General features: G+C 41.0%; 1 protein-coding gene across 2 annotated transcripts in view; it reads right to left on the reverse strand.

Moving 5' to 3' along the window:
- Nucleotides 1-866: 866 nt before the first annotated feature.
- fign (fidgetin) overlaps nucleotides 867-13,864 on the reverse strand; it is a 38,720-nt gene continuing 25,722 nt past the window's right edge. For both annotated transcript variants that reach the window (XM_046845969.1, XM_046845970.1), the window contains exon 2: nucleotides 867-4,351. In XM_046845969.1, coding sequence (XP_046701925.1) covers nucleotides 2,124-4,351 — 2,228 coding nt within the window. In that variant the 3' untranslated portion in view covers nucleotides 867-2,123. The remainder of the gene's footprint in view (nucleotides 4,352-13,864) is intronic.

Genomic DNA, 13,864 nt, shown 5'->3' on the forward strand with positions numbered 1-13,864 from the left:
ACAGGACCGATCGAAATCTGAAGGCGTTCTTGAGGACAGACACCAAATATGTTTTCACTACGTTTCATAATCACATGATTAATGGAGAATGGTGTAATAATTTTACATTGTACAGCTGTTGAAAACACTAACTAGATGTCTATGCATGACTGTTTATGCATGGACAAATCACATATGGATTTGGTGGAAGAAATGCTAGATCCATCCACTAAGCACCAGTGACAGAAAAACACAGCAGTTTTTGAAGTGAAAAAGGAATTATGTCAACACTTGAGAACAAATGACATCCTCAACAGCATTATGTAGTAGATGCATGCAATAAGGGCCAAGGATAAACAGTGAGGGGGGGAGAAAACAGAACAGCCATCCTATGAGCATATGCAGGCTTCTTCTTCAGTGCTGTACAATGGCAGCTCTACAACACTCCACTCACTAGTGCTTCACAAAATGGCAAACATGAAATGCTCACAGGATAAAAGGGGTGGTGAGAGTAAACAAACAAGCAAACACAAACATATATTCAACACAAGGCCTTCTTTGACTTTTCCTCATGTGCTATAAACACAGGTGCAAGCTTGTTTCCAGTGCCCCCAGTGGTTCTGCCCAATCATGTAAATAGCATTGACTGTTAGTAAAGAAATAAAAGCTGCCAACTGTAGAAACTGGAACACCAAAAGGGGAGCACAATGACTAAAGAATCATGCCTTCTGAGTGCAACACAAAACTTTGGGAGGATACGTATGGAGGGAGGCTGCGTTATGTATTGTAAGAAGAATTGCACAGACAGTGTCAGTCGCATTTGTTAAATCTTTTGAGCAGCTAGTTTTCGAAACAGGTCTTTCTTTTTGTTGAGAGAGCCTAGAGAGTTAAGGACTTCAAGCTAACCTCTTTAATTTTTGCTTTGAAAGAAAACAGTGATGAACTGAGGTAGAAAAGAACACAGGTTACACATGATCCTTCAGGATTGTTACAGAAATGACACACAGCAGCAGAACAGGTTTAAAAACAATAATTACAAATAACCAAAGTGTTTTGTCCCCTAAATATAATATGTGGTGATCTTTGAAAAAGTTTTGGTTCACCTTCAATGAGTCTGTCCTTTCTCTTCATTGATCAGATACATGAACATCAATTTCACAAAACACAAATAGTGTGGTCCCCTGCAACTTCTCTTTTGAGCTAAGGCTTTAAATAACCTTTGATTACATAAGCACTATAGAGTCAGTACTGTGCTATGCATGAGGAAAGGGTGCTGTACTTAAGACTGCCACAATTCAGAATTCTTCATTGTTCTTCCTCCTGTTTCAAGCGAATCACAATGGAAATAATATTTAATTTTAACTTCAATATTTGACAAAAGAAAAAAAAAGAAAAATTAACACGTTTTCCCCCCAAACAGTCCAGAAACTATCTGGTTACATTCATAGTCATATCTTGTCATGTTTTTAATCAGTTGAGGTGAGACTTTAAGCTTGATGCAAATCAAAATCCAAACCCAATATTGAGTGCTTTGACACAATCTTTTGAGGTACTGTACAAATCACAATCACTTTCCTGAGGTTTTTTTTTTAAAGCAACAAAAAAATCCATAAATTAGGGTCCAGATTATAAATGCCACAAGAACAAACGGCCTACAGAGCAGACTCAGTTGAGGAATACTGTTGTTTTGTTGTTTTTAGTCTCAGGTTAAAGCTTTTTATATTAGCACATGCCACCAATGTAGATTGTGAGGCAAACCAAACAAAATACAAAATAATAAAGCACCATTTTAGGCACTTTATAGCAACAGAATCTCAAAAACAGCAGAATGATATTTACACACAATGGAGTTTGTCTTTGTGGTTAATTTAGTGACAGTGCACTTCAACAAGTGACGCTCAGCTTCAGCATTGTTGAGCAAAATGGTAGACTTTCTGTTAGACTATGTGCAAAGGGCCTTATATGGACTTAAGCATAGCTATGCATCATTCAGGTCTTTCAGAGCGTCATTCCATTATGTTAATTATGGGTCATCACTAATACCCACCCTTCAATATTGTATATTTCACCCAAAGAATTCTGAATTGTATTCTCTCCTTACAGAAGTAGAAGTCACCCTATATAGCCCCCCTTAAGCTCCCATTTCACTGACTACAACCAAACATTTTGTTCCACTCAGTGTATGTGTCCAGTTCTTTCTGTGATATGCTGGGTTGAATTTTGCAAAAGACATTTTCAAAGTCCTGGTAAGATAGCGACCTCATCTGTCCTGGTATGATTCCGGACAGTTCTGTGCCAGGCATGCTGTGCAAGGGTCCGACAATGGCTTCCTGGCAAAGGCGAACCAGGTCCAACCCAGAGAATCCTTCTGTCCGCTGGACAAGCAGTGCCACCTCTTTGTCACTGAGGCAGTAATTGTGCTGAGAGAGCACCTGACTGATGAGCTGGTGTCGTGCTGAGGTGTCTGGGACTGGGATGAGCAACCTCTTAACAAAGTACCTACGCAGGGCTTCATCTATTTCCTCAGGCTTACTAGTAGAGCAGATGACCAAAACATGGTCCTCTGTTGAGCTGAGCACTCCATCAAGTTGTTGCAGAAGTTCACTCTTAATACGATTCACTGGGCTTTCCTCACTTAGCTGTGGTGACAGTAAGAGATCTACATCACTGACAAATATTACTGAAGGTTGCCGGCAGCGAGCTACAAGGAATGAGGCCTGCACCACCTTCTCACCCTCCCCCAGCCACTTACTAACTAGTGCTGATCCGCTGAGCTGGAGGAATGCAGCACCCAGCTGGCTGGCCACACAGCGTGCCAGCAATGTCCTCCCAGTGCCCTGAGGTCCAAAGAAAAGGATGCTGCGTGGTAATGGTGCCAGGCCACTGAACATATCTGGCCTCAAAATGGGCCACAAAACCTCCTCTTTAATGGTAGCTTTGACTAGCTCCAGGCCTACAATGTCACTCCAGTCCACAGGGGGCATCTGCTGGAGAACCTCAGTTGTGACCATCTCCACCAGACTCGAGTCACTATTTTTCAGCTGCTCCTCGGCTGGGTGGCCACTTGAGGGAACTGTGCCAATGGAATGTGGCAAGTGCTGCCTGTGCTCCTCATTGTGCTCATTCATAACAGGTGAACTAAACTTCCCAAAAGACTCACTTGATCTCACCGACCCCATGGAACCTTTAGAAGATCCATAAGATGGTGGGGTGATGGCTCTGCCAGACTGACTGCTAAATTTACGCTGTTGATCCGAGGACATTGGCTGCTTTGTAGGCTTAAATGGCAAAGACGAGGTGTCAGCATTTCTGTCAAATCCATTCCCTCTGCTTGAGTCAGCAAGATTGCTATCTGGCATTCTGTACATAGGACTCTGAGTTGAGCGCTGTTGGTTGTAACTGAAATTTCCATAACTGGAGTCCATGTCTCCTTGTCCTGTCATGTAGAAAGCTTTTCTTTTCAGTGAGTTGGCTGAGCTGCCGTTCAAAGGTGTTGGTGCAATAGGTGCATGGTTGTGGGACTGATAAGAATAGCCGGGAATGGTGGAGGGGGGGAGTGGAGTTGGAGCTGCAATGCCTGAGGGCAAGTAGGCTGAAGGAGGGGGGGCTCCTCCAGGGCTGTAGCCTGGAGCAACAGATGCCTGGGGGTGATATCCTGTAGGAGGGTAGTTGTAACTAGAGAGGTTAGGCGAACCTGCATTATAGCTAGGCACCAGTGTTGGAGGAGGAGGAGGGGGTGGAGGAGGCTGAAGGAGCCCACTGCTGTGCAAAGGTGAGGGATGTGGGGAGGGTAGAGCTGGGGTGCTTTGCCCACCACTATAGGTGGAATGCAAATAAGTGCCATTGTAGCCAGTCGCAAACTCCTGAGAAGGGATCCCCGAGTGCAGGGCACCAGGCGTGTGGCTCCCACAACTGCTACTGGAGTAGCTGGGTTCACTCAAACTGCTTGCTACGCCTGACGAGCTGCCAATGCTGGCGCCACTGTCTGCTGTCGGCAAAGCAGCTGGCACTACAGCCTTGCTTGCAGATATCACATCTGCGGTGCAGTTCATGGGGTAAATGCCCTCTTGCCATACTTCACTTTCAGATTTGCGTCCATTCAGGAGTCCTGGGACACTCTCTGAATATGAACACAGCAGTGCTCTCTCACTGGGACCTTCCAAGATCCCAGAGTACTTCTCAGCATATTTCTTTAGGAGGTTGGAGGCGGTGAGGGCGGAGATGTCGTCATTGGCCCAGGCATACTGGTAGGTTCTCTGAAGATGCCCGCGATATGCCTCGGCTTTGTGCGCTGGGGAGCGGGTCGTGGATGAGATGTCGAAGTGCTGCTCTGCCCACTGCGCATGCTCTGGGGTCCACTGCATCTTTAAGCCTAAATACCCCAAAAAAACACAAACAAACACCAATGTCAGAAACTTGATAAATAAGGTACAGAGAGAACAGGATCAGCAAAGACCTCAGTTTGTGAAACTCTGCAGAATCAATGATCCAATACATGATTGCTTTTAAACGAAAAGAAAAAAACAGCAAGAGCAACACAAAATATTACTTTCCATTTCCTACTCTGCAGCTCACCTGGAGTGCAGGCTACATATCACAGGCCCTGCTGACAGTTAGTATCGTAGGAGCAGTGCGGATTTGGGCACCAGCACCTGGTTAGCACAGTATAATGCACCTTGCACAGACCGGGGTGACACAGACATCGCAGGTCACTCTATAATCCAACTCTCATCTAAAGCAGTCCCAGACAGTTTCAAATCTGCTTGGAGGAGTGCAGCAAAGCAATCTCCCAGGCAGCGCTCCGCTGCTTTCATCACACAAACCCCACAGCATGGCATGAATTACAACAGCTCTCTGTCTGCCTGCTGCCTCCTAGAGCACTGCTGGCTGGAAAAGGGGAAAAAAACATGCCTCTCTTGTCTTCTCTCTCTCTCTCTTGCTCTCTCTTTTCTCTCTCTCTGGCTCACTTGCTCTCTCTCTCTCTCTCTCTCTCTCGCTCTCTCTCTCTCTCTCTCCCCCTCTCCATTTCTCACTGGCTCTCACTCTCTTCTCTTTCCAGCGTCTCTCTTTTATTGCCTCCAGGGCTCAAAAGCCACCATCAAGTTTAATCCCAAACTCCATCTGCAAACAAAAGTAGTTACATATGCTGTCATCTTAGACTCAGCATGGGATTATCAAAGAGGCATTTACTCAAAAACCAATGAGATGTCACTAGTGCTTCACATACAATCACAGTGACATACACACACACACACACACACACACAACACACACAACACACATAACACAGACTACTGATGAGAGCGGATGTTTGGTGCTGTTATCCAGAGGTGTATTATTGTAACAGACAGAGATCACTAAGCTGAAGCATTTCACAATAGCACCACACATACACAGTCACTCATCCACTAAAAGGGAAAAATCGAATCTAATAGTTTATTAAATTCTCTTAGAATATAACACAAAGCAATGTCTTCTGTAAGTATTGTCATTATGGACAGATGCAAAATAACCCAGCAATGCCACTGGATATCTTAGACTAAATTACACAGAAAAACCCCTGCTGCTAAATTACAGTGTCAAATCTGGAACTGGTGTGTCAGTGCCAGGACACAGCAGAGCTTTTTCTACAGCAGCACTGAGATAAGTGGTGTCCCCAACCACTAACTTATCAGCAACCTGCCCAAACAGCATGCATGTACGCACACACACGTACACACACACGCACACGCACACTAATTAGCAGGATGAGGCTGCACTAATTGTATTAATTTCCAAGGATTTAGGAAAAATTATCTGTTCTATGGCTGCCTGTCAGTCCTGTGACTGAATGGCTAAGAAAAGCTGCAAACGATAAACCAGCATCAACATGGCAGCCATGCCAGGGAGCCTATTATTAACATCAACAGTAAAAAATCCACTTCAAAATAATCACAGAATTATAGAATACTATTACCTCAATTAATCACACACTTTCAAATTATGAGAAAATAACAGCAACATGTCACAGAGTTAGCTGATCCCCGCTTTTGAATTTGTAATTATGCTGTAGTTGTTGCATTCAAATGTGTGCTCCTAAACCACTGCATTACTCACTAAGCTAAGCTTAAAGCCTGCTTACTGCTATGGGACATGTGGTATTCCCACAGCAATCCATTTGAGATGCATGTAAATATTTATCTCGGGGGGAAAAAAGTGCAAGGAGTGGAGAACGTATATTTTCCTTGATGTGAGGATGAGCTTTCATTTCTTTTGTGCAGACTATAAATTGTGTGGTGTGTCCTCCCACGCTGTTAAAGATTACCCTGGGAATTAGATGTCTTGGTAATCTTACACTGTCTGTACATACAATAGCTCATACATTTTTTTTTACTCATCACTCATGTTTAAGTCGCCACTTTAATAGGAACACCAGTTGATCAGTTGCATTATCTGACCAGGAAAATCATGTGGCAGCTTTGTGGTGCATAAACTCATTAAGATACAGGTCAGGAGCTTCTTTTAATATCTTTTGCAGCCCATCTGCATAAAGGATTGATGTATTGAGCTTTCTGACATACTTTTGTGCTCCATATGGTAGTAAGAATTCACTGGATATTTATTTCTAAAGCATATTTATTTCAACCCTATAGACTGTGAAAATCATCAGTTTCTAAAATACTAAATCCAGCACTGATAACCAGTGGATTATTGCATTAATGTGCAGATAAATCCTCTCTCTATATATAGGATGTAGGGGATAGCTAGAATTAGAAATTATGAAAAGCTGAAATTCCCTGCAGTATGCACACAGGGATTTCGAACAATACTCCAACGTCCTATTCTAATGACTTTTTATGAAGTGCGCAACACACTAACAAAAGAGCAAATTCAGCGGTAGCTATTTAGCTATTTAAGTCGAGCAAATTAAAAGGCTCATTCTGACATAAGGCAGAGATGCCTTCAAGAAAACCTTAAAGTCTTTTAAATGAGGCATCAAAGAGATTCAATTACATGGATAACAGGGTCTGAAGAAACACACTGTACTAAATGTCTTTTAAGTGACAATATTTATACACACATTTCTGTCGTTCACACACTGTAAGAGTGCTGTAAAAGTAATGTGGTGCGTGGAAGGATCATAAAAAAAATTGCTTTATACATAATGATTGTGTGATTTGTGGCAGAGGACTAAATGAAAAAATAAGTCCAGCAAAAATGGCAGAAATATGGAGTGAGAGGGAAAAAAAAACCAGGAACAGAAGGGTAGAGAGAAAGATGGGAGAGTGAGACAGAATAAGGGAGCATGAGACAGAGAGAGAAGGGACTGCAGAAGATGAATCATCTCCAGTTTAGTTTTAGACTGCAGCTCCTCCGTGCTCTTCATGCTTCTCCAGCCGGCCTGCGAGCATGGTGACACAACAATAAATAAGGCAAGCACACGGACAAACCTATCTTTGTGGGAAATACAGAAATGTCATTTGTGCTATCTCCATATGTCATACCCTCCACAGCTTCGAGATAGAACATAGAGAAATCATGTAGACAAGATTACTAATTATAATGCACTAAACTAACTTATCTTTACTAATTATAGTGCTTTATCTACATTGTAAACTACAAAATTGCTACACTATTCTTGTTATTTGTGCAATATTTTTATTTGAACATCCTGTCAGACAATGCAATATTCAAGGAATGTAAGAAATTCACAAATGTATCCAATTTCAATGAAAGTTTTCAATACAAAGGCTTCGTTTTGTTTCAACATGTTTGCATCATGCACGGTCTGATCACTGCAACAGTTCATTAGGACTCCATCTTAAAACACCGGCAAAAAAAAAAAAAAAACTTTAAATTAGACGCAACAAGCAATGACTTGCTCATTCGCTTGCTCTCGAAGATGCAACTGACATAATTAGTGCTTGTTTCATTAGAGGATGTCTGAGGACCTCTGCTCGAATTCCACTTGCTGGCTCTTGATAAAGCCCTTTGTTTAATTTACCAGCGTCTGAGAGGCTACCTTTACAGTATGCCTGGCAAATCTAAGATTACACACACCGTCAGAAGTCACTCGGCTAGAAACGTTGGAGCCAAAGGTGTATGGTCAACGGATATAGCCCTATTAAGGCCTCTTTGACACTAAAGCTGTGTCCTTGCACATTATGGCTAATAACAGGTGAGCACTATAGAGGAAAAGAGACTACTATGTGCTAATTACATAATAGGAAGGAAATCATCTTGTGTGTAAATTATTACAAGCTAAAAGCTACATTAATGCTGGAAGAAACAAAAAACAGATTTGTGGTATCCACATTAATTGTATATCCACACGATTAAAGATTCCTGTCTTGCGTCAGCCATTACAAACTGCGGTGTCTTCTTCAAGCATGATGATAATTATGTGCAGTCCGCGCAGGCCTCTAATAGGTGTGTTATTAGCAAGAGTGATCAACAGTAAACCCCCGGAGAGGAAGCTCTGTTACAGCACACTGTTTAATTTCAGACATTGTGATCATGGCCAATGGAACAGAGAAGCTGACCTTTTTGGGAGCTATTAATCTGGCTAGCCTTGGCCGATTTTAAGCAAACAGCGGTGCGCCCGCTCTCTGTCCGTCCAATTTCCCAGTGCGTAAATTGGACTGCCGCTTGCACAATTCTCTATTCATTACTGCGCAGCTGAAAGGAAGCACAGAGGTGGTGGAGTAGTTTTCCTTTCCTTTTTTTTTTTGCTGTGTGTGTGTGTGTGTGTGTGTGTGTGTGTGTGTGTGTGTGTGTGTGTGTGCGTGTGAGGGTGTATGAACGCGCAATGGCTTTGGGCAGAATTCCCAAGCTCCCTCTCGCTCTCTCACTTCCACTTGCTTTTAGGGTGTTGTGCTTGGGGGATGGGATTTCTTTAGGAGCAAGCTGCTGTAATTGAAGCGTGGCCTAATCAGACTCATTACCATTTTGCCCAATTTGCACCACCAAAGATGCTTATTAGGTAACTGTGTTTGATAAAACGCTCTTTAGAAAGCTAACTGTAATGAGCTCTTTAGAGTCGGGTCCGAGCATGATTATGCCAGTGGAAGTGTTTGGCTGAGCTCATGCAGACGCTTACATTTAGTCATGTACAATGTCATAATTAAGCTACACGACCAGGCCTTCCTTAGCACACAATGAACGTGGTTGCAACCGGAGAGAAACTCAGAAAAATATTTATAATTACTGATCATTACGGCCCAGGGATTTTTATCTGTGCATGTAAACATAATTATGAGAGCCTCTGCCTTTTATAATGTGCTCACAGCACACACAGCATGACAAGCGTGCAAATACTGCGGACAGACATTAATTACATTCATAAATAAAAACAACCTCATATTCTTCTAATGCACTGTCCAGATGCATCGCTCTCTCTCTCTATCCTTCTGTCTCTCTTCCTCTGTTCCCCTTGTTCTTTTTTAAGGTGGAGAGGGTGAGATACATTTGTAATTCAATCTCTGCATTTATACGTTATGGCAACAGAAGCCCATTCATCTTACATATCAGTTTAAAACCACTTAAATTCAATTTAGAAATCTATGTCCCGCTCATTCAGATGGGTGCAGAAGAACAGAGGTCACTATTACATTCCTAATATAGTCCAGAATTTCAATGTCTTTTCCTGTTTCACAGCACACCATGGAGATGATAGTGCAAAGTAAGATTTAAAGCATAACTATGCAACAAACAGAAAGTGGCTATTTGTGTGTATGTGTGTGTGGTTGAGGGGGAATTGTTACATACCTGCATCATCTGACCTCCAGGGTACTTCAGAGTAGAGTAATTCAATTAAGCTTTCTAAACACAATTAATCAGCTAATTAGCCTTAAATGTGTGTCACAGGATGAAGTCCACCATCATTTAGTGACTTAGCTAATTGTAATCTAGAGCTATCCTATGAGACAGAAATTATGATAATCTAAAGATCCATAAACACCCTCAACAGGGGTATTTTAGATGACTTTGACATTCGAAGGTTGACACAGAGGAACATACTTTATTAATAAAAAGTAAATGATCAAAAATAAAAATTTTATACCTTTTTTTTTTCGGCTTGAGAGTTTTGCTTATAATTTAAACCAGAAACGTATTTGCTATTTGGCCTGTAGTTGTTTTGCACTGGAAACATACTCATAAAACCATTTTATTCACTGGCCAGAAATTTGGCAAGGAAAAAAAGAAAAAAAAACCCTTTGCCATCATTTTAATATAATAAAAAAAAACCCCTGCATTTCTGCAGTGCACCGACTTTGTCTCAGTTTGTGTCTCACAACTCAGTTTAGAAACTCACATCTAGAGCAAAACACTGCCTGCGACTCATAATACACAGAATAGCAGGTTTGCTTCCTGTAGTTGACTGGGCTAAGAATTTAATCTTTTTCTCACTTTAGTCAAACTTTGCTAGAGATTGATTGGAACTGAACTGACCACCCTTTCCAGATAGGCTCAGACTGCTTATTTATGTATAATTCTAAAAACCTGAATGCATTTCCTGTGCTTTCATTCATTTTTGCCTAAATGAACTGCACTAAAGAAAAAGGAGAACGCACCAAAGTTTAATTAACTTGATATAAACTCTTTGCAGTAACTAAATCTAAATAGCTTTCAGTATCTGTTCAACTTGAAAAGAATTTCATCACTATTCTATGTATATACAATTCATTCATTCATCTTCAGTAAATGCTGTCTCAGATCAGTCAAGGATCTCAGAAAAATCCCAGAAACACTGGGCACGAGGTAAAAATTCACTGTTGATGCTGACTCTAGACTATCAGTAACCATACATGCTCACACATCCACCACCTGAAATGTTTTTGAGGTGATGGGAGGAATCGAGAGGACCTGGAGGAAAACCACACAGACAAGAACAAGAACATCTCCGCACAGACAGTAACCCAAGACAAGTTTCATTATAGTAACTGTGGAACAAACTCCAAAAATCACTACAAAATCTTCACCAGCTTGCTTTTGTATAGAGTGCTCGCCTACTTGAACACGTGTGATTGCAATGATTATGTAGTAAATTGGTCAATGTCAGTAATTTGTGGTTTGACTGTTTCAGCTTTACTCTAGTTAGTCTGTACAGCGGTTAAGTGGCATCTTCCAGCTGTCTGCACTTGACTACTGTAATTAGCACCAAACACACAGAGTGCCAGCTATGCTAACATGAAGCAGTGCTAATGTTTTGTTCTAGCTTTGTAAAGAGGTTCTACAAACACGTTTAGGTTCTTTGACGCCCCTATAGAGTGATTTTATTTATTAGCTTATAAAATGTTATAAAATTGGACCAGACTTTTATTAAACAGAGACAATACCCAAAAACCCTCTTAGAGGAAAATAATGCTTTGATTGCTCATGTTGTGGTTTGTAACTGTAAAGCACAATACCAAAGTAAAATCAGCTCTCTTAGTAGAGACTGTAAGTAATGTAAATAATCACATGCTATGAAACAAGTCAGAATTGACTTTTTATCCATTCAATCGCAGATTGAGGCTATTTTACAGTTTGTAATCAATGTGGAATTGTAATCACGTCTAAGCCTAAAATCCGCTCATATTGATATTATTTAATACAATGCAAACAGAAGTGTGAAAACATGTTTTATAATATTTTGTACTCCTAATTTAATTAGTCTTTCACTGATTCAATGAAACACAAAATGTGCATAGTGAAATGATAGTGTGTGTGTGTATGTGTGTGTGTGTGTTTGTATGAAACGGTTCAGCTGTAAATGCTTCTCCGTTCACATAGTGTATGCTGTGCTCAGATGAGATCTCCTGTATTATTCATGTTCAGCAGAACCACAGAGGACAGTCATCTCCATGGTGGTGTTGTGTTTGTCTGACGCTTGTTTCTGCTAAGTGTTTTCCAAGTAAAGAGCCTGCTTTTTTTCTGCAGCTGAAAATGACATAATACAGACAGAAATGTTGAAAGAAGATCTCAAGTGATAGTGATGTGTGAGCTGTGATGTAAGGCTTTGGATTACCTTGAACAGAAAATGTAAATAATGTAAATATTGCTTTTCTTACATTCTCCAGAATATATGTGTAGGCTTTAACAGGCTTAACAACATGTTGCAGGCTGAGTTTTAAACACATACTTGCTCATGGCTCAGTCAGTTCAAGCTGTCAGTTAGACATGTCCACGCACTGGTGTACACGAGAAGAGAAACTGAAGAAGGTTAATAAGGTGATTTACTTCTAATGTGCCATCTGCTTTTGTCTCAGCAGCACCGTCAGCACGCCACAACTTAACTCCCCATATGCAAGCTTCCATCTCTGTGGCGGCGCCTGTGACAGTGCGTCACTTTTATAGCTAACAGTCACTATGTAAAGACGAGCACACATTGGGCCAGGAGACGTTTGGCAATGAGAGAGAAAGGCGGGAGGCCAAAAGCCAGCAGTGATGGGAGGTGAATTTATACAGGGCACTTATCTTTAATATAGCTGGCATGTCAGTCAAGCAGCCCGTTTCTGGTAGACGAGGCCACTCTTTCTAACTCAGCGTAATATTCATGACTGTGCTGTGAGGGAAGGGCAGCTGTGACAGAGCTGTAATCAGTTCAATCTGCTAAACACTGATTATGCCTCTCAAAGCTGCACTGATACGATGCTCTCCTCTTCTTTCCTTGTGTTCCCTTGGCCCACCCTTCCTCTTCTCTTTCCCCTCCTCTTCTCATCTCCTCCACATCTGCTTAAAAAAAAATATTGTATACCTAGCTAACCTAAAACAGATTTTGTCTATAGAGATTTCAAATATAAATAAAACACAGGAAACAGCCTGCCAGGTGGATAAGAATAGATCAAGTAATGTTATATTAGTTTGTTAATTAGAAAAAGAATCCAGGGATGACAGCAGATGTTGCATTTCAGCTGCCAAATAGTGTAGAATTTCATCAACCTATAAAATCTAAGTGTTTCTTTCTCATGTCGTTTATACACATTGTAATGCTCTCTCTTTATCCATCAATCCAAAGCCAATGAGCTAATTATTTAGCCAATAACCGCACCACAACGCACATTCCACCAATGTTTTTATAAATCATTGCACGCAATTCGCTTTCTGATATTAAGTGGCTGGTAAGTATGGTGGATACATCATATTTCAAGAGTAGACAATATACGTGAACATGACAGCAGGGAGAATAATGGCCATCCATTATCTTATATTGCTTGCAATAATAATTTTCAAGGCCCTCGTTTCGTGAAGGGTCCATCATATGCTTAGCACAACGACTTTCCTACGTAATCCAAAATGGATCTTTAAAGGTCATTAGTAGAAGTGAGGTAACAGAGAGATGTTTCCCTCCCCCTTGCCTCCCTCTTTTTCCTTCCCTCCCTTGTTTATCCCTTGTGTCTCTTCGCATCCCTAAAAAAAAAAAAAAAAAAAAAAAACACATTTAGTGTACTAGGCACGTTTCGTTCATGAACGAATTGAGAATGAAACAGCATTTTATGTCAGATATTTTGTTGTCTGTCAGAGGTTTTTAAGCATCCACGAATTGTGTAAGACATTGCTGCAATTGCACGAGTGCTGAGACTGATCCTCACCCCTTGAGTCAGTGAATCCTTTCAATCTAGGATGAGATTTACTGCTCTCTCCTTCAAGAGATCAGTGTTTGGATCTGCTAATTTTTCAAGTCAAGATTTGTTCGTCTTACATTTAGCAGGTCAGTGCCTTTTTTTTTTTTTTACTTTAAAAAAATTTTCTTTTTACATGATCCGTTTTATCATGTTGTATTCGCATTTGCATCTATGCCAAACACAATTCATAACCCAAAAAGTAACTAGATTTATTTTTTTTCACCTCCGTTATTCAGTGTGTTTAAATATTGAAATTAGTAAATCTTTGGTTATGGCTGAAGCTTGCCCCTCTCTCAGCT

The sequence above is a fragment of the Silurus meridionalis genome, chromosome 3 (assembly GCF_014805685.1).
Source record: "Silurus meridionalis isolate SWU-2019-XX chromosome 3, ASM1480568v1, whole genome shotgun sequence".
Taxonomy (NCBI): domain Eukaryota; kingdom Metazoa; phylum Chordata; class Actinopteri; order Siluriformes; family Siluridae; genus Silurus; species Silurus meridionalis.